Source organism: Manis pentadactyla, chromosome 2, assembly GCF_030020395.1.
Source record: "Manis pentadactyla isolate mManPen7 chromosome 2, mManPen7.hap1, whole genome shotgun sequence".
Lineage (NCBI taxonomy): Eukaryota > Metazoa > Chordata > Mammalia > Pholidota > Manidae > Manis > Manis pentadactyla.
Window position 1 is genome coordinate 30141396 of NC_080020.1, and position 20810 is coordinate 30162205.

The following is a 20810-nucleotide window of genomic DNA, read 5'->3' on the forward strand; positions in this document are numbered from 1 at the left end:
CGCCTGCGCACTGCTCCCACATGTTCCGGGGCGCGTAGAAGGGGAGGAGCAGGCAAGGTCAGGCGCGCGCACGCCTGGATTGGCGTGAAGGAGCAGGCGAGTCGGGAGGATCGGGTGGGTAGAGTGGTGCGCCCAAGTTGTTTGGTGGCGGCGCGTATGGCCTCTCTGGGCACGGGGGTGCCCATCTCACTGGCCAGCTCGGTTCCTGGAACCGATCCGGGGCAGGGGGAGGAGAGCGCCGGGTCAGGGGCCGCCGCAGCTCCCGGGTAGTCAGCCAGCCAGCTTGCCAGCCCGCGCGCGCTTCGCGGGCCCTTCCGCTCAGGGTAAGCGGGCCCGCGCATGCCGGAGAGGAGCGTGAGATGAGTATGGGAGCCGTCGGGGCCTGTGGGAGGAGGAAGAGTGAGGGGCAGGGTGTGTGAAAGGAAAGAGGCCCGCAGAATAGTAGAAAAAACCGCCGCTACGCGATAATATTCTAGTGATATGTTCCGGGCCCTTGCAAAACACCATATATGCTTCATTCTGTTAACCTCGCTTGCGGCCCTCCGAGGTGTGTACTATTATTAAACCCATTTAACTAGATAGGAAAACTGAGACCCGAGAGAGGTTAAGTGACTTACGAAAAGCCACACAACTAGTCGGCGTGGCTTCGAAATTGTGCCTGGCCCTAAGGCGCATGATTTTAATATCTTTGCTTTACAAATGAACAACTAAGTAAGGAGTGTTAGGAGGAGGAGGGTGATCTGGAACGGGAAGAGAATAATGACGGGAGACCAAGGAGAGGACCTGAGTGTGGAACCCTGCGGGCCTCCCGCTTGGTTCTTCCTGGCTCCACAACTTTTCCTCGCCGTTCTGCGGCCGTCCGAAGCAGAGCCGTTACTCTGGAGGAGCCGGCTCGCAGGCCTGGGCCACGCGGGTGCTGAGGAACTGGTTGAATTGCGGCGCCGTCCACGTAGTGCCTTTAGACACTGGGGGGTGGCGGGTGGGAGGCGGGCGCGAGGACGGCGGCGGCGCGTGCCGAGGATCCTCTCCCAAGCTGCCATTTCTTAACGGTTGCTACTTCCTTTTCCATTTTACCCATGCGCGTCTAAGCCTTTGTTTAATCCCCTAGGATGGGGAAGTGGTGTTTATTGTTTCCTTGTACACTTTGGTTTAAACATAACCAAGCCAGAAAAAACATTCTTTTACTGAGCAAGGCTTGATACTCGGGATTACCTGCAGAGAACGCTTTCGGGTGGCCTTATCATTTGGTGCTCTTCAGAGCTTTCCATGGTAAATGAGTTTTATTTGGGAGTTTACACTATAGGTCATCAGGAACGGTCTGCCCAGATTGTACTATAGATCAGTACAGGGCAGCGACCTCAGTAATTTCTGTGTGTGTCCTTTCCTCCTTCTACAGTCTAGTACTGGGAAACAACAGGTATCAGTTAGTGCTTGTATTTTCTTCTATATAGAGTGGAGTAACTAATGTGGTAGGCAAGTTTTCATTGAGTGGATTAGCTCATGTAGGGGTCAAATGTTATAGTCAGCCTGTAAGGCAAACATTGCGTGCTGATCAAAATTGTCCGTAAAAATTCCTTGGGAAGGTGCAAAGCTAGAGATGCCATTCCTTTTCTCAGTAAATAAAGCTCACTTTTTCCTTCAGGTTTGAAACTTTTTACTATTTCTTTGGTTGTAACCCAGATAAAGTACTTACATTACCTTTAGGGGCTGTGTTGCACAAATAAACATATTTGAATGGCATAGTCACTCTGTACCGTGAGGTGCACTGTGCCATTCTGGCACTGAGGCTTAAAAGGAAGACTAACCAAGGGGGACGATATGTAATACCCATCTTAGGTTACATTCTGGAGCATGTGCTCACATGAGTGAGTGGAAAGTGGCAGGCAGAATTCCTAGTATTATTTATTATTATTTTAATTTTTTTCTAGCATATCCAGAAGTTTATGCTAAGTTAATGTGCATAATGTGTTCCTTTAAAATTTTTGAGTGGCACTGTAGTTTGGGGTTTGCAAGCTGTTGTTTGCAACCACCCCCACCCTCTATCCCCAACCCCCTTTTCCTAGATAAGGGTTTGGTGCAGGATGCCTTACATACTTTTGCCAATGGCCTGCTTTTGTGTTCCCCATTTGTCAGATATGTGTAACAATGGTTAACTTAAAAAAATTTTTTTTTCCTGGAAATGATAGTCATGATGCTGCCTTTTTAAATTAATGTCGCTGAATTTCACTTATCTTAAATGTAAAATGTAGAGGCAGATAACACTGTACAAAGTTTTGAGTTTTCTCCACCTATACTTTGAAGCAAAGGCCCACATTTTGAATCTTATCACCAGCAACTATTTTGCATTATCTTTAAACAGTACGGGCTTTAAAAAGAAGCCACAATCAGGATATAACACCCCTCCCCCACAAAGAAAACAAAGAAAAACACAAAAAAACAAAACCAGCCTGTCCGTGTTCAGACTTCTGATTGTCTCAAAAATACCTACCCGTCCCAACTGTTTAAAGCAGGTTCCAGCTAAGATCTCTACATTTTGCTTGGGTGATATGTCTCCTGGGAACAGTTTATTAGTTGAAAAAGCTGGTTGGTTTGGCAGTTCCCCATAGTAGTTTCTTGATTTTGCTTATTACATTTCTGTGGTATCCTTTTAACATGTTCCTCTGTTCCTTTTTATTTCCTGTAAATTGATACTTACAGATGCTTGGTCAGATTCAAGTTAGATTTCTTTTTTTGGCAAGACTGTTCATAGTAGTGATGTGTTCTGTCAGGAGGCACATAATATTTTGGCCATTGCTTTTTGTGATTATTACAACCATTGTGCTTATGGCTTTGACTGTACTGAGGTATAATTTATCTACTATAAAACTCATCCATTTTAGTGTAGCATTCAGTGGTTTTTAGTAAATTTCAATGATATGTGGCAGTCATCGAGGTAACTTGAGTTTGGGAACATTACCATCACCTCAGTTAAGATAACCTCATGCCCAGTTAGGGTTGATCCCTATTCCCATCCCAACACTGTAGTTTATTTTCTCTCTTTATAGATTTGCCTTTTCTGGATAATCCATATGGATGCCTTATTACTTCCCAGATCTATAAATTCATTAGGAGTTACAAAATGGTGATATTGTCATTCTGTATTTATTTGTTAGCTGTATAATTTCTTTAAAGAGAAAATATCCCTCAACTTAGTTACTTAGTTACTTAGCAATGCAGTTTATTTAGGAAAGCATATTTAAAAATAAGTTGATTCACTAGCATTCTTGTGATCAGCTAAGTTCATTTTCTTAGTTCATTATGAACACATGGAGTTAAGCCTGTCTGAGAAGTTTTACTACATGGTAGTAATTATCCATAGTGATGTTTATACTGTCTTTTAGCAGAGGGAGCTTCTTCACATTGTTTCTTGAGGTTCTTTTGACACAACCTTCAGAGCTTCTTAGCTGAGGAGCCTGGTTCTAAGAGTTTAGTGTAAAATACCTGATTGTTCTCTTTTTAAGCTGCCTCTGCTGCTTGGAGGCCAGAAGCATTTTTTGCTTGGCTTGCTTTAGTTGCTTTTGCTTTCATGGAAATGTCTCCCAGACTGATGATAACCACTTTCCCTAAAGTAACTTTATGCTTGTGTTTGAAATGACACCAAAAGGAAGTATATTGTTTCAGTTAGATAATAAGGAAAACAAAGTGGTACTGATTTAACATAAACTGGCACAGAGATAGTCTTATGTCATTTTGTAGGGGATAACTGTAAGCACGGTTTAGAGTCTAAAGTTTTGTGATTCCCAGCATTTTCTTAATTATGCCCAGATAGTGGATTCCATAACTCAGTCTGAACTTTTGCGCTTTTCTGATCTTCATTTGTTCATTTGCCAGCTTTTAATTCATGCCCATTGTGTATAGAGCCAAAACGAGAGGAAATGGATTTTGCCTTTAAGAAGTGCCCACCTATGTTTGTTAGGAAGATACCACAGTCTACTTAAGTTTCACAGTATACTTAAGTCTAATATTAAGTCTACAAATTAAGTCTACTATAATTTCTGAGAAACATCTGTTGAAGTGTAGGGTACCTTGAATAAATGAATCTTCAAAAGAGTTGCTAACAAGCCAACAGATTGCCACTTGCGAATGCCAGTTTTGTTTTGATCTAGATTCTTTTGTTGCTTGTGCCTATCTTGAAAGTAGAAAACAAAGATTCATTTTACTGTTTTTAGGGATTTTCCTCTGAATATATTCGCGAGAGCCCACTCTTCAATTGTGTTGAATATCCTTATGGTGGGGTTGCCTTCTAAATAAATGCTCTTATAATAAGCTCCTTTTGGTCTATGACCAAACATCTCAGTGCCCTTACAACGGCATTACTCTGAGGCTGAGCCGTGTTGGGTTTTATCTTGGAGCATACTGTCCCCTCCCCAGTTTCCTCCCAGAATATGTGCTGTGAATCATTCTATTTCCGGATGACTTCAACAATATTCTTATTGAATTGCTGCTTGGTTTCCTTATAATGTTATGTATTTGAAAGTAGACATTAATAATTCAAATTCTAATTTTCATTGTGGTTGTGAAAGTTTCAAATTAGCAAGTGGGATTGGTTTTTACTACTTAAAACCTTCAAGATTTATTTGCACAAATGTCAAGTGACACTATATTAAGTTAGTTAATTATCCCTAGTTGTATTTGACTTTGGATTGTGAGGAAAAAGAGTTTCCTTTTTTGGGAGATAGAGGGGCTGTCCAATGCCCAAATTCATCATATGGGTATTAAGACTCAAACGAGAGAGTTAGATCCACATTCTTCAGGCTTTCAGAGATCACAGGTACTTTTAAACTGCCTAAAGTTATTCCTTTAGAAATGTTTCCATGATTTGGTCTCTGTGCACGGTGATGTAAAGTCATGGATAAGGGTGTATTTGTGGTCATGGGACTGTTTTAGTCTTTAGTTAGGTAGCCTGGAGCAGGCTCAAGAACTGTTCTAGGGTAGTGGTTTCACTTCTTCACTAAAGGGCAGCTTGGGCGAAAGTTCTTCAGATTTCTTAAGTAATTTTAGTTTCTTTAGATTAAAGAACTGAGAAAGAGGTAGTGTGTGTCTTGACAAAGGCAAGTGACCCCATCGTATAAAATGGAAAACAAATAAAATATTCTTTATGTTTTAACCTAAATTGATGAAGTGATGATAAAAAGTGATGGTAAACTGATGAATTGATGTCTTTGTTTTGTTGATATCTTATGCCAGTGCATAAATTTAAATGATTTCAAAATATGTTTTTGACTCTAGATCAGGTCAACCATTGGTTTGCCCTCTTTACGTAGTCAGCTGAAAGTGACCTCTCGGGTTCTTCAGGATGCCTGCAGCGCTTGTGGAAAACAGCCAGGTTATCTGTGAAGTCTGGGCCAGCAATCTAGAAGAAGAGATGAGGAAGATCAGAGAAATCGTGCTCAGTTACAGTTATATTGCTATGGTAAAGAGCTTTACTCTATTTGATTCACTTTCAGTGTAGACTTGGGGAATAATTAATGTGAGATTTTGAAAAAATGATTACACTAAAGCCATGATAAATCAAATTTGATGAAAGGGTATGATGCTTTTATGAAACATCACAGTAGCCAGTGTGTCTGAGAAGGATATAACATCTAGTTATCTTAGTTTTTTTGTGATGTTACTCTGTGTTCAGAAATCTTTAAAGCAGGAGTTATATCAACCTGTAGGGCACATCTGTCCCTACAGATACTCTAAATTTGACTGACAGTGTTTAAAAAATTTTTTTAAATTAATTGCCAGCATTTAAAAATCAAGAGACCTTACTTAAATTCCAGATTTCTGGCATCTCTGGAAAAAATGGGAAGATCTGGCATTATAGAGTCCACATTCCAGCCTGACTGGAACTTGGCTGGAGAGGGAGATGTGTCCCATGGTGATATCAGGGCCTTTTTTAGAGGAGGAGTGTATTCTCTAGTTTACCCCAGTCTCCATTGCTCATAAGCGTGTTCATACCCAGTCTGCTATATGCTTTTACATTAGCTGCCTGGAGTTTGTGATGCCTGCTTTAGATATTATAGAATAAGTCTTTAGCTTGGTATGTAGAGCTCTTCATGATTATGTTCCAGGCTTTTTACTCAAGCTAAACTTGCTATTTATTGTTTTTCTCTGAATGACTATTTTACTACCCTGTATTTGTATTTTTATTCATACATTGCTCTCAACTTAGACTGTTCTTAATAGACCTATACTTAGTCAACTAATTTTGACATCCTGCTTAGGATCTCCAAGTTGTTATGCTAAATTTCATGATCCTAGTGCTCCTTCTGTAGATATGAATGAGATAAGTATTTTAAGTTAGATTTTTGTGCCCAGTTTTGGAGCTTGTCACATAATTTTAATAAATTGAGGTAAAATTTTATTTCTGAATGATTAATTTAGCATCTATTGTTCTGTGAAACTGTGTGACGAGAGACTTTTTCCTTTCCTAGGACACAGAATTTCCAGGTGTTGTGGTACGACCAATTGGTGAATTTCGTAGTTCCATAGATTACCAGTATCAGCTTTTACGGTGCAATGTTGATCTTCTAAAAATTATCCAGCTGGGCCTTACATTCACGAATGAGAAGGGAGAATATCCTTCTGGAATCAACACTTGGCAATTCAACTTTAAATTCAACCTTACGTAAGTGGCTGAGACACTTCTTGGTATTATTATTAGATCTGCTACATTTGTGCAAAGTGTGATTTCTGACTGATTTTATTAATTTTAGGTTTTGTTTCCACCAAACCCAGCTAGGGGTTGGATGGAACAGTCAAGCAGAAGATGGAGTAAGGAATCTCAGAAAGTAAAGTCCCTCCTAAAGAACTCTTTACATGTCAACAATAAAAAGACAAAAAACCTGATTAAAAACGGGCACAAGATCTGAATAACATTTCTCCAAAGAAGATATAGAAATGGCTTGTAAGCCCCTGAAAAGATGCAAATCAAAACCACAATTAGATTACCACTTCACGTCCACTAGGTGGCTATAATCAAAAAGACACAATAACAAATATTAGCAAGGGTGTGGAGAAATTAGAATCCTTATACATTGCTATTTGGGAATGTAAAATGGTACAGCCTCATTGGAAAACAGGCAGTTTCACAAAAGGTTAAACAGAGCTATCACATGACCCCACAGTTCCATTCCTAGGCAAATACCCAAGAGAAATGAAAACATACATTCCTGCAAAAACTTATACATAAATGTTCATAGTAGCATTATCTTTGAGGGCCCCAAAGAGGAAATAGTCTGAATGTCTGTGAATAAATAAATCAAAACTTTTCATTTAAGTAATTTAAATTTAATTAAAACTGAATGAATAAATTAAATGAGGTATATCCAGGCAGTGGAATGTTACTGGACAGTTCAAAAGATTTAAGTACTGATATATGCTGTACATAGGTGAGCTTTGAAAACATTCTACTAAAGTAAAGAAGCTAGACACAAAAAAACCACATACTGTATGATTCTATTTATATGAAATATCTAAAATAAGCAAATCTATAAAGATAAAATAGATTAGTAGTTTTTCTAGAGTTTGGGGTGGGGAGGTTATGGGGTAATGGGAAGTGATTGCTTAATAGGTATGGGATTTCTTTGAGATGATGAAATGGTTTAAAATTGATTGTGGTGGTTACACAAATCTGAATATATTAAAAACTAAAATTGTATACTTTAAATGAGTAAATTGTTTAATTTGTGAGTTATGTCTCAGTAAGGCTATTTAAAATGAGAAAGTAAAGTCAGTTCTCCAGTTTATTAGATTGTGGTTTGAGTGATCTGTTCTGTTGTTTCTTAGCTGGGTGATTTTGAGTCAGTTATTTTACCTTCTGTATTTTAGTTTCCTTATCTGTAAAACAGGGTTATTATTATCTTTCATAATAGAAATAAGGTATAGAGGAGATGATATCATAGGTAACTAAAACTGGAGCCTCTTTGACAGTACGTACATTTTGATATAATTAAAAAACTCGTGGCTAAATTTACTTTATATACTTAATGTAAGTGGGATCATGCAGTGTTGGTCTTTTTGTGACAGGCTTTTTCACTCAACATAATGTCCTCAAGGGTCATCTGTATTGTTGCATGTGGCAGAATTTCCTTCCTTTGTAAGACTGAATAATATTCCATTGTATGTACAGACCTCATTTGTTTATCCATTTATCCATTGACTGACAGTTGTTTCCACTTCTTGGCTGTTGTAAATAATGTTGCTATGAACATGGGTGTGCACATAACCTCTTAAAGACCCTGCTTTCAAGTCCTTTGGATATATACCCAGAAGTGGGATTGCTGGAGCATATGATAGTTCTATTTTTAAGTTTTTGAGGATGAAGATTTGGGGAAGACTATTGTTTTATTGATTATATGAGGTGGTGTTAGAGTATTTCTTATTGGGCCCCAGTTCTTTAGTATTACTTTGTTTAACTGAAACATTTGATAACTCAGGAATAATTTTTTGATTGTTGTTCATATGTTTGGGAGATTTCCTTGAGGTCCAAAGAATAATTTTGGGAGATGACTTTAACTGCATTTTTTTTAGCCCTAACTGAAGTCAGTTGTTTGTACCGTAATAGTAATACAATATACAAGGGAAAGTAAGGGTTGTTTTTATTGCAAAGTTTGTGTATGTGTTTAAAGAACTGTTTAGTGGAACAGAAGATTGCAATTCAACACTGGTTTTAATTTAGTAGAAAAAAATTAAGATGGTGGTGTTTTGTTTTCCCAGTCTGTTCTGAGTTTTTGTGAAAAACAAATGAAAGGAAAACAGTAAAAGGGAGTGGAAAAGGAGTTATTTCCCTACTTTATGATATGTGGTATTAAAATATTCCCATATTTAAATTAATGGATATATCTTTAAGTTGAATATTATGCCCGAGTTGTGGCATATCTATGAGAATTGACCTAGTAAGATGATCTATCATATATATATATAAGTGTACATGGAGGTGTGTATGTGTAGGTAGAGAAAATAGTCTGCAAGGATATGTGAACCAAGTTGCTAACAGTTATATCTATGGAATATCATTATAAGAACATTATTCTTTTTTATTTTCTGCTATTTTAAATATTTTTGTATTGGTTGGTACTGTTTCTTTAAACAGTAGAATGTGTGGATCTTTTATTTTGTGGGGGGCATTCCATTTTTCTGTCAGAGATTATCTACTTTGCATGCTTGCTGGAATACTGGAAAGAATGAGTTGATCTGTTCTTAAATTATTTCAAGAATACTTGTTCTGCAATTATAAGGTAATGTTAGTATTTTTGCCCAGTACTTCCCTGTTACATTATCTACTAGCTAAGAAGTGAACACTTTCTTTTTTTAGAGAGGACATGTACTCCCAGGATTCCATAGATCTCCTTGCTAACTCGGGGCTGCAGTTTCAGAAGCACGAAGAGGAAGGGATTGACACATTGCACTTTGCAGAGCTGCTTATGACATCAGGGGTGGTTCTCTGTGACAATGTCAAATGGCTTTCATTTCACAGGTCAGTCCAGAGAATGTATCTCTCCTGCTTTGGGAGTAGGGAATTGAATCTGTTATTTTGTAGTTGTTCTAATGTTTCAGTTTTTCAAAAAACACTTTGGAGCTCATACAGGTTCCTTTAGCACAGTATTGGGCTCTATTATGTGGCTGTCAGTGGGTACATTTCAAGTGGAAAGATGGAGAGTGGGGAGGATCAAAGCATTTGGTCATCTTTCTCTTGTCTTTTAATGGCTGGCCTGGAGGTCCCTAGGTCCTCAAACACCAGATTTCCCTTAGGAGATTGCTGTTTTACTTTCTCAGTGTTTTTGCATTTTTGATAACTAAAACCCGCATTTATAAACCCCTGAGTTCTTTTATATGTCTCCCATATTAGTCTGTTATTTAATGGAAGATTCAGATTACAGTAGGGTAAACTACTTTGGAGAACTTAAGTTCCTAAGGCCGGGTAGCATCATAAGCTTTGAGAAATAAAGGAGTTGATTGCTGGGGACTTATTAACTGTTGGTTTTTTATCTCATTGCCTCATTCTCTCTATAGTGGCTATGATTTTGGCTACATGGTAAAGTTACTTACGGATTCTCGTTTGCCAGAAGAAGAACATGAATTCTTTCATATTCTGAACCTTTTCTTCCCGTCCATTTATGATGTGAAATACCTGATGAAGAGTTGCAAAAATCTTAAGGTACAAAAATATTTTTCTTAATACCAGTAACAACAACAACAAAAGATAAAAAAGCAGATCTGTTATTTTGCTTTATTGCTGTTCAGCATGTGATCTTGGGTGCCTGCTAGGTGCCAGCATTGTCCTAGACAGGGTGTATATGGAGCTGATTAGCACAGGGATTTGTGTGGAAACTCTTTAATCTGGACATGAAGGATGGGCGTTCTTAACCTGGGGCCCATGAACCTGGTGAAACATTTGGCAGTGTGAAGTGTGTGTGCAGTTTGTCACGGTTGGGGTCTGTAGTGTATCAGACTCTCTTTTTTAAAAATTAAAATATTATTGATATAAAATCTTATGTTGGTTTCAGATATACAACAGTGGTTCAACAGTTACCCATATTATTAAATCATCACCCCTTCTAGTGTGGTTACTATCTATCAATGTAGTAAGATGTTGCAGAATCGTTGACTGTATTCTCCATGCTGTACCACCGTCCCTGTGACCAACTTATATTGTCTCACAGGGAATTCTTGATCGTAGACAATTTAAGAACTCACTGTGATAATAAGTTGTTGATGTAAGAGGTTTTCCTGTCAAGAATTGGATTGGCATTTACTGTTCCCTCAACCTTGTTTTATAGCAGTTAGGCATGTAAGGAACAGAGGCCTGACAAAATTAATGATATAGAAAAGAAAGGAGTGAAAAGTGGAATATAACACAATATATCATTTGGAGGGCTATAGAAGGGATTCTTTTGGGGTTAGGCGTGCTAAGTAAATGGCCTATTTCCATTTCTCGTCACCAAAAGAAGTAAAGTCAGGGGTGGACTTAGTTGACTCCAGTAAAGGAGTGTTGGATCCATAATATTTGCTTTCCTTACATCTCCAGGGAGGTCTTCAGGAGGTTGCTGATCAGTTGGATTTGCAGAGAATTGGAAGACAGCATCAGGCAGGCTCAGACTCGCTGCTGACAGGAATGGCATTCTTCAGGATGAAAGAGGTAAGGCTTAGGAGGTGGGTGATCTTTGTGGGCTGAGATTTGTTGAAAATTTATAGTTTCTCTTGGAAGTTGACCACTTGGAAAGCAGTAATTGGTTTTTTGTTTGTTATGATGTTCAATATATTAAAGGTAGTTTGGGAGGCAAAGAAGTATTCTGAAATGGAGGCCACTAAGCATGCTCAAGTCTAGAGTGTTCCTAGCAGCTCTAATCCTTGTGGTTGTTTTTCTTCTGATTGCTATATTTTGAACACATTTATTAGACCACCCACTTATTGTATGCTGAGTTCTGTTACTTATCAAATGTCTCACAGCTGACGTACTCAACAGTGAAAAGCTGAAAGCTTTTCCTCTAAGATCAGGAACAAGACAAGTATGCCCATTCTTGCCACTTTTATTTAACATGGTATTAGAAGACCTAGCCAGAGCAGTTAGGCAAGAAAAAGAAATACAGAGCATCTAAATTGGAAAGGAGGAAGTAAAACCATCACTGTTTGCAGATGACATGATACTACATATATAATACCCTAGAGTCCACCAGAAAACAGAATAAATGAATTCAGTAAATTTGCAAGGTACAAAATCAATATACAGAAATTGTTTCATTTCTATATACTAGTAATGAACTAGCAGAAAGAGCAATTAAGAAAACAATCCTATTTACAGTTGCAACAAAAAGAATAAAATACCTAGGAATAAATTTAACCAAGGAGGTGATAGCCCTGTACACTGAAAACTTTTATCATTGATGAAAAAAATTGAAGATGACATCAATAAATGGAAAGCTATTCTGTGCTTATGGATTGGAAGAAATACTATTGTTAAATTGTCCATACTACCCAAAACTACAAATTCATTGCAATCCTTATCAAAATACCAAGGCATTTTTCACAGAATGGAACAATCTTAAAATTTGTATGGAACCACTAAAGACCCTGAACAGCCAAAGCAATCTTGAGAAAGAACAAAGCAGGATCACGATCCCTGATTTTGCTCCCAAAGTGCCTTTGGCAGGCTACTGGAGACAAATTGTCTGGAGACAATTTTCATTGTCATAACCTGGTACTGGGTGGGGCAGCTGGCCAGGGATTTTGCTAAACACCCTATGGTACTGCAATACACTGGACACCCCCACCTCCCCACTCCCAACAAAGAATTCTGTCCAGTAGTGTCAAGGGTGAGGTACCCTGCTTGCTGTAAGTGCTTAGTGTCCATTATCTCACTCCTAACAACCTATTATTATATTACACTGTTTTATAGATAGGGAGCCATGGCTTAAGGGGAGCTGAAGTGACTCTCCTAAGATCACCCAGTGAGGCAGTCTTGAGTCCAGAGCCCAAGCTCTTCATCAGTGTACTGCTTGTTAAAGAGAAGGGAGGAGATGGGAGCAGTTGTACTAAACGGCAGCACACGGACCCTGGCAGTGAAGGAACTCACGGCAAATAGAAGTCTGTTCAGAAAGAAGAGCCTGTGTAGAGAAAGGAGCATGAAGACTGTGAAGGGAAGGTTTGGAGCCTTTCTTTATGAAGTTAGTTTCTAGCTGGCTAGATTTTCGGGGCATTACAAGAGCTGGGAGACGCTGATGTGGTTGTGTTGAGACTTGGCATGACTCCTGGCATGATTCTCACCATGGGTTCTCTGTCCTGTTTGCAGTTGTTTTTTGAGGACAGTATTGATGATGCTAAGTACTGTGGGCGGCTCTATGGCCTAGGCACGGGAGTGGCCCAGAAGCAGAATGAGGATGTGGACTCTGCCCAGGAGAAGATGAGCATCCTGGCGATCATCAACAACCTGCAGCAGTGATGGCAGCGCGGCTCTCGGGTGGGCCTGCGCCCAGCGTGGTGCTTACTGTGCTGTCAGTGTAGTTACCTTCCTCCCCATGGGAAAATGCATCTTGAGCAAACTGTGCTAACATCTGCGGGGACAGAAAGACTTTTGTTTTACTGAAGACAAAAGATGTCTTTTAGATCCAGAAGAGTGGAGTTTGCTCTGAATTTGTGAACAGGTCTTTTCCTGTTCTTCCTCCCCAAGGCTCTCCTCTCCAGTTGCCTCCTGCCACCAGCATCCATGGCTCATTTGACACCTTTTTAAATATCCAGGACAACTGAGAAACAAACTAGTAAAATATATATAACTCTTACCTGTTGTCATTCTTTTTCTTTTAAGTTTGTTGCTAATTTCTTGAGGGTGAAGACTTTGGTATGATTCTCAGCTGAGCTGAGGGCTGCCAGGGAGAGTGGAACAAAATGGTGTCTTGTGAAATGGATTATAGATGTTGAGTCTTTTCCTTTCCTTCTTTTTTTTTAACGTGACCCTTCTTGAGTTTTGCTCTTCTCACTCTTTATTAGTCTTTACGTACTATTATGTGGAAATGAATTAGTGCTGACATTTGAAGACCAGATAATGAAAGCTTTTCTTAAAAACAAAATCCTACCAGATCTGTCTACCCTTCATTCCCGAGGAGCTCCAGAATGGGTATTATGTTAACCACTTGTGTGTCTTTAAAGTCTGTGTTCCATTGTGCCACTGAGGTTTGCTGTCAGGTGTGCATCATTTGAAATCATTTTAAGTTTTCATATAATAAAATATTGATTTGATCCTGAAGGGAATTAGTAAGATGAGGTTTTTAGGTCATAAGCCTTATATTTTCAGTAATGTGATTTCAGATGGTCATTTGTATTCTCCCACCTCTCTTCTCTTGTTTCCCCTGCTTTTCCTTTCAACAGACTTGAGAAATTAGGAAGATGGATTAATTTGAGTATCAGGAATACGAGTCTTTAAAAAGCTAGAGTGGTTACATGTAAAGGGGGCAGTAAAAAATTGGGTTTATGGAGTTCTCTTGGCGTAACATCCCACAACTGGGGGTAGGAAGCTCAGGATTATGATTTTCTTTTTAATTAGTCATTTAAAAAGTACACTGCATTTTTTTTGAATGACTACAGTATGGACAATTTTGAAAAACCAAAAACCCTTTTGGAATAGTGGAAATAGTGGTGAATAATCTTGCATTTTAAAAACTTACGGAAAACTCAATTTGAAATGATTTGAAAATGTCAAGTATTATAAGCTGGTATTTAAGATGCTTGTAAATATTATTTATGTTTTTAATTTTGTAAAATAAAGATTTCTTTTTAACCACTGGCATGATGGTTTGGTCTTTCATAGCTATGAATTGCTGGCTCTGTAAGATAGTTGTTTGCCATTAGTGACATGAACCATCTTGTCTATCCCCAAACTTGTCTCGATTTTCTGCTAGTTGGCTTGCATGAAAACCTCTCACTTTGTAGTAAACTTTTAATGTGCAACAGTGAAAGTGGAATTGTCCCTACACTTTGTAACAACTCACCATTGATTGTTGGGCCTTACTAGGAAACCGGTTTTAATTGTATTTCCTGGGGCCACTCCATCATATACAGTGGATTAGCTTGTTAATTAGTTGATTTAAATTTCTGTTGATCAGTACTAAGAAAGTGCAGATTGAGAGACAATGGGGGCCAATACCTGGTTTGTACTAGAGCTAACAGTTACCTATTAGAGACCAAGTTACTTTGGCTGGGTAAAGGACCAAAATAAATTCTTTAGTTGCTTAGTGATACGTTATCCACTCAGAAAACTTGAGTCAGCTTCTCAGTGCTTTGACTCTTTTGTGGTTCTGATAATTAGCGAGGGAGACAGAAATGAAAACCATTTATTCAGATTAGAACAGCTTCAGTATTATTATTTAGTATTGGAAAGAGGACAGGAGTTTGAGAAGAAATGGAGTCATGTCATTTCTGTTATCTTCTGCTGTTGGGTAGTTTTATTTCTTAGTTGTCAAGTGGTAATTCTTGTTCTGATGAAAGCAGTAACTGAGTTTGCAGGATTCCTCCACCCACAGGTGATGGTTTCAGTAGATCACACAGGAGTTCAGAATTTCTAGTTTAATAATACTGCTCTGCACTCAAATGGAAGGGAATAAATATTTTTCCATCTCTGCAGGGAAGCATTTGTTCATTTTAGCAAAGATTGTACAACTAGTATCTAGTTCTCCACTTAGCCATACCTATTTCTAGCTTTGCAACCAAGAAAATTCTCCAGTCCGTAGGAACAGTGTATCTTCTTACTGAAGTTCACTTAACTGACTGTAAATTATGAGGACCTAAATTCTACAATAAGTGCTTTTTTGAGCTAAGATTTTTAGGTCCTAAAGCTAGGTATAAACAAAATAAAACAAAAAACTCCAGTTAGAGTGTTTTGAAAATTGCCTCTTAAAACATTTTCCTTCCTAGAGACAGTTCCTGTCAATGAACTTCATTGTTGCCCACAACCACCCCAACCCTAGGAAGTAGCTTAAAAATACACAGGACAGTCAAGCAGAAAAGCCTTCACAATAAGAAAACAGTTCAGTTATTGGGGAAGAGTGCTCCCTTCCAACCCCACCACAGACTGTCTGATTTTTATGTCGTAGCATCTGGGATATTACAAAAACATCTGTTTCTGACATTGTTCAGAGAGAACAGACCTCAAGAGAATGCTCATAAATGAAAACAACAAAAACAACAAGGATTTATAATTAAACAGTATGTAGGGTCCCATCATGTTGAAAGTTGGAGTCCACTGATCCAGAAATTACATATGCAAAATTAGGAGTATGCCTTTTTCTTCAAAGATCATCTGTGGTTGTAATGTGATTCTCAAAGGGCCCTGTGATCCAAGATCAAGAACCACTGAAATAGTGATTTATTTCTGAGCTATGTGATCACAGTAATTTCTTCTAATACTGAAGAGATATGACACATTTTAGTTGTTCTTCTAAAGCTTTAGTAAGTAACTTGTTCAAATAAGCAATTACATGAAACAATAAAACCAGATTTTTGACCAGAGAGGGTAAAGAGTCAACATGATGGGTAAGGCCTATTTCACAAACTTAAGTCTTTGAAAGAATAGAAAGGGAGAGCCCTAGTTAACATAGAATTTAAAAAATGATACCAATAGAAAATGCAGCAGTTCTATCTTGAACAAAAATGACACAATGATCAGATGAAGCATTTATAAAGGTAGCTTGTGTTTAAGAACATAATATTTTGGGTGATTAAAAGTTTCTCTTTGGGTGAAACCTGTGTAAGGCTTTAGAGATGGACCAACAATCACTCTGCAGGTATTTGTTCTAAATAACTACTGGTTTTTCACGATCTTTCCTCTAGTAGGAAAACTGAGTCCAAAGTCAGATTCCATTGTGTTTAAGGGTGGAGCTGATTCAAACTTGACCCTCATTTGTATTACTGCAAAGATATCTTGGGATCAAAAATTATCTGGTGAGGTGTAACTGCAGAGGTGAAAGGTGTCAAACGTTTTGAATTTGGCATAATTTCTTCAAGGCCCTTGAAAGTTCATGTGAAGAAGGTCTGGAAGTGTCTTCTGTAAACTTTTGTGTTGCTGTATTTCTGAAGAAGCTCTTGGGCCTGTTGCTGCATCTCCTGGGTCATGAAGCCAGGATGCTGGGACCTGATGTGGAACAGGACGAGGCAGCATTCCAGCACATCTGGGAAGGGCCAGTTCTGAAAGATGACACAGGAATGAACAAGGAAGCATTTGCAAAAGAGCCATGAATACCTGTACAAAAGGCATCAGTAACTCAACGCCTCATCTACTGATACTTCTCCGGCATGTTGAGCCATTTCCCTTATAAGGTTCTTCATCAGTTTACTTTAAGGAGAGATGATACTCAAAACTGGGATGGCTGCTGGGATGTCCTCAAATGATAGAATCTTTTTCTAGAGCCCTACTCAGATTAATTCAAAACATGATGCTTCTGTTACTACCAGGGTCACATCCAAATATACCTAACTATCATTATACATGATACCAATTTTAATTTTACTTCCCAATTATAAAATGTTAGATTTATCTTCAGACTAAGGTATAAAATTACTTGTGTTGTTTATTTTCACAAAATATTTTAGCCAACCAAAGACATGGATCCTAAAATTTTAAGCACACATAAATGTGTAGAGATTTCAGAAACTGAACAGAGTAGATGACCTTAAAGAATAGTAATTTTAGCATTTTACTAAATGAACTGCTAAAATTCTTACCTTAACACTCTCAGGAAACTTAGCTATTCTCTCATTCGCCTCTGTAAGCCTTTTGGTTAATTCAGGCAGAGACACTGTCTCATTTTTCTCTTCTTTGCTAGTAATAATAATAAAATAATAAATTAATAATAGTAAAAAAGTAGAAGTATGTCTTGTCCTGTGTAACTTTTAAGTCTATTAACCTATTAAAAATTCCTCAGTTACCTGGGTTTTTATCTCAGCTTTCAATAGATCAAGAGAAGGGAATTTAATGTGATGTGGTAATACAAAGTTTCTAAAATGCATTATTATTCCTCACCATTTTCCAAAACCCCTACTTCTTAGACACACAGCTTTAATGAGAATTTAGGACCTTTAGGGGATTCAGTCTTGAACCAAGGGCAGAGAGCCTAGACTTCCTTTGGGGGATAGTTAGAGCTGGGGCTCTGTACGTGTACAGGCACACATTTTTCTGGGAAGAGTGTCAAGCTCAATAGGGTCCTGTGATTCAAAGTTAAAAGCCACTGGTTAGAGCACTATTGTTTTTCTTTTTAGTAAAACCAAACCTAAAGCTGTCTAGAATGTGATAGCTTATTGGAGAAGTGACTCAAAACTCTGACTCAGGATTTCAGTTGAAGTATTTTTACAGCAATAAATATAAGGGCTTCAAAACTTCTTAATTTTTTAAAGTTAGTACTAATAGCTACAAGTTTATTAATGTACTGGTTACTATCTGCTAAGTCCTCTGCTGGGGGACTTAATCAAGGTAAAAGGCACTCAGCATAATAACCTATCAGTAATTGCTAATCACTGCAAGTGTCCCTGGAAAAGTATCTTGTGATAATGCAGATGAGCCCCTGAGTGATTGGTGACTGGTTCCTGCCATCCACCTGGCCTCGATTTTCAATGCAAGTGATTAGGATGCTACAGGATTCCTATCATGTGGATTTTCTCAGTTCAGTGTGCAGTTTTGTACACTACGCTTGTGTAATTTTGAGCTAGTACAGAACAACACAATGGTTTTCATTAATGATGCAATACAACTTCTCATTTTACATGACTGATTTTTTTTGGGAACTTACTCCTCAAAGGTAGGATTTTATTGTACTATTGTTATTAGCAATATTTGTGATACTGTTTAGTTCTCAAAAAAGCAAGGTAGGAGTTGGTAACTTCATTTATCAGTGAGGGAGCTAAAGCTCAGACACACTAAGAATCTTGCCTGAAGTCACTCAGCAGGGCCAGGATTAAAACCCCACATCTGACTCCAAAGCTTGTGTCTTAATTACTAGATTATCTTGCTGTGACTTAATCAGCATCATCATATACTGATTTTTATCTGGTCACATGAGAATTCCACAGGGTATTTTAAATTCCATCTTGTATTGACTCAGTACTTACCACTGGCTCTGAGGACTAGAGAGGGACTGTTCTGCTTCCTGTTCAGGCTCATTCTTATCCGGACCATTAGCTGTGGATTTACACAGTTGACTCCTCTGGTGTTGGCGGATCATTTCTGCCAAGGTCTCTTGGACTTCAGCAACAGTTCTCTGTGAGTTTTGGAGACTAGCATGCTTTTCTGAAAAGAGCTCCTTACAAGCATTCAGTATTTGTTCACTTTCTTCGGTGAGTCTCACATCTAGTTCTACAGGCCTATTTGGCTCTGGCTGAGAAGCTTTGATGTCATTTTCTTCAGGGCTGGCATTGTCTAACTGCTGGCTTTGCTCAATAGAGGTCGTCTTTCTGTGAGTAGCCTTTACCCAGAAACTGGATTTGGGGCAAGGCCTAGAGAGAGACCACCAGAATTCATACAGATGTCCATAAATAAAAAAGGCCTCCAAACTTTTGAAAGCTGGTGTGGTGGGGCACTGGGCACCCAGCTTGTCTTTTAGGTGGTCACAGCCTGGAAGAAGAATTAAAGGTTTAGAATTATGCATTTCTTTATTTGCCATTAATCTGATTTCCTGCCTGCATGTTGTTTCCTATCACCAAGAGGTGGACCTCAAGGAAAAGGAGAGTGATCCAAGGGACCACATGCCTTCCTCCAAAGCCACCCAGGGCTAAACATTTCTTGGCCTAGGACAATGTTCTTGTTGCTATAGGCTATGAGTCATTTAGAGAATGACAGAAAAAGTATTCCATCTGTCCACCTGAAGGCTCTGGGGGTAAGATTCCACTGTGTCTCTGAAAAATCACATCTAGTTTAGTGACTACTGCAGCTCAAGCAATGTCTTCTGCTGTGCTTTTGCATTCTTACTACTTTGTGAGCACATTGCTATTTCTCTCTGAAACTGTGTAGGAAAGCTTACAGAAGGCAGTAAGGAAGGAAGGGCTAGGTGAAAGAAAACAGCTCAGTCATTCTGGCTACTTCTCAGGAGCTTGGGTAAGAGAATTCAAACTTTCTCTGTGTTTCAATAACTGATGCACTCCTGGTGCCACACATTGGTGGTGTTTTTCTTATCCATTAATAGGCATGCCTCAGCAGAGGTGGGGGTCATTTACCCTCAGGAAGAAAGGCTGAGTACACTTCCTGCATGATGGTGAAGTTTCCTGCGTCATAGCTCCGGACCACAGCCCGAAGCAGTGCTTCCACAGCCGTGTCCCAGGAGGCCACCAGCTGGCCCAGCACCGCCAAAGTCAGATCATGACAAATGTGAAGCAGGAGCTGGAGGAAGGAACCAGAATTTCTGTTAAACCTCTCTCAGTGAGCACTGGCATGATACCATTATTAGCTGCATTTGGAAAGAAGTGTACATAGTCCACATTTAAGAAAGGCCAGCTTATCTCCATCACCCATATTTGCTTCCCTGTCTGAAACTCTGATCTAGTTTCACAGCAACATAAACTTGTCTGGTGTTAAAGTCTGCTCATGCTAAGAAAATGCCTTGACATTTGTATTTAATTAAAACAAAAGGTGAGTTTCTGGGACTAAAAGCTGTAATTAAAAAACAAAAAAGCACCCTGGAGTATAACTAAGAAATTTAGCAATTTTAAGCTATTTGATCTGTTTTGATACATTTATTTATCTACATAGATACATATGCTGTAACTACCACCAAAATTAAGACATAGAACATTTTCATCATGAACTATATTCCCATGTGCCGCTTTACAGTCACTTCCCTCTCTCCACCCGCTGGCAACCACTGATCTGGTTTTGGCCACTATAATGTTGTCTTTTTTAGAATTCATATCAACAGAACTGTAGAGCATGTAGTCTTCTATGTCTTGGTTCTTTTGCTTATCCTAATGCTTTCAAGAGTCAGTGGCATTACCTGTGTCTTAGCTGTCTGTTGCTTTTTATTATTGCAGAGTAGAGTGCCCCACTGTGTGGATAAGCCACAGTTTGTGTATAGGTGGACATCTGGGTTGTTTCTAGTTTTCAGCTTTTGTTAACTAAGATGCTAGGAACATCATTATACAACTCTTTTCTTTAGTGAAATATTTAGGGAGTGGAACTACTGGATCACTGGGCATGTGAATGTTTTAACTATAAGAAACTGCTAAACTTTTCTGAAGTGTATATACCATTTGAGGAAGTCTCGTGCCTCAAAAATAAGATATTGCTCCCCCATTTTCAAAAGAAAAAGTAG

At 38.7% G+C, this 20810-nt stretch overlaps 2 protein-coding genes across 9 annotated transcripts in view; one reads left to right on the top strand and one right to left on the bottom strand.

The window, feature by feature from the left end:
- Window positions 1-51: 51 nt before the first annotated feature.
- CNOT8 (CCR4-NOT transcription complex subunit 8) lies at window positions 52-13304 on the top strand. Of its 7 annotated transcripts, none has more exons than XM_057491066.1 (8): window positions 52-114; window positions 5269-5452; window positions 6462-6655; window positions 6744-6818; window positions 9344-9505; window positions 10042-10186; window positions 11057-11167; window positions 12425-12807. In XM_057491066.1, the coding sequence occupies exons 2-8, from the start codon at window positions 5336-5338 to the stop codon at window positions 12608-12610; spliced, it is 990 nt and encodes a 329-aa protein (XP_057347049.1). In that variant the 5' UTR covers window positions 52-114; window positions 5269-5335; the 3' UTR covers window positions 12611-12807. The 7 variants fall into 7 exon arrangements, with proteins under 7 accessions (XP_057347049.1, XP_036766286.1, XP_057347047.1 ...); XM_036910391.2 differs by lacking the exons at window positions 52-114; window positions 12425-12807 and adding exons at window positions 121-323; window positions 12818-13304; XM_057491064.1 differs by lacking the exon at window positions 52-114 and adding an exon at window positions 121-363.
- A 2564-nt stretch (window positions 13305-15868) lies between these two features.
- GEMIN5 (gem nuclear organelle associated protein 5) overlaps window positions 15869-20810 on the bottom strand; it is a 38649-nt gene continuing 33707 nt past the window's right edge. For both annotated transcript variants that reach the window (XM_036910297.2, XM_036910204.2), the window contains exons 25-28: window positions 19720-19882; window positions 18619-19120; window positions 17239-17335; window positions 15869-16701 (exon numbers count right to left, since the gene is read on the bottom strand). In XM_036910297.2, the coding sequence (XP_036766192.2) occupies window positions 16534-16701; window positions 17239-17335; window positions 18619-19120; window positions 19720-19882 (930 nt within the window). In that variant the 3' untranslated portion in view covers window positions 15869-16533. The remainder of the gene's footprint in view (window positions 16702-17238; window positions 17336-18618; window positions 19121-19719; window positions 19883-20810) is intronic.

Coding starts and splice junctions, on each gene's coding strand:
- CNOT8 (XM_057491066.1), top strand. CDS start 5,336: ATGCCTGCAGCGCTTGTGGAAAACAGCCAGGTTATCTGTGAAGTCTGG. Junction 6,819..9,343: donor GGAGTAAGGAATCTCAGAAA/GTAAAGTCCCTC, acceptor TTCTTTTTTTAG/AGAGGACATGTACTCCCAGG. Junction 9,506..10,041: donor AAATGGCTTTCATTTCACAG/GTCAGTCCAGAG, acceptor TTCTCTCTATAG/TGGCTATGATTTTGGCTACA.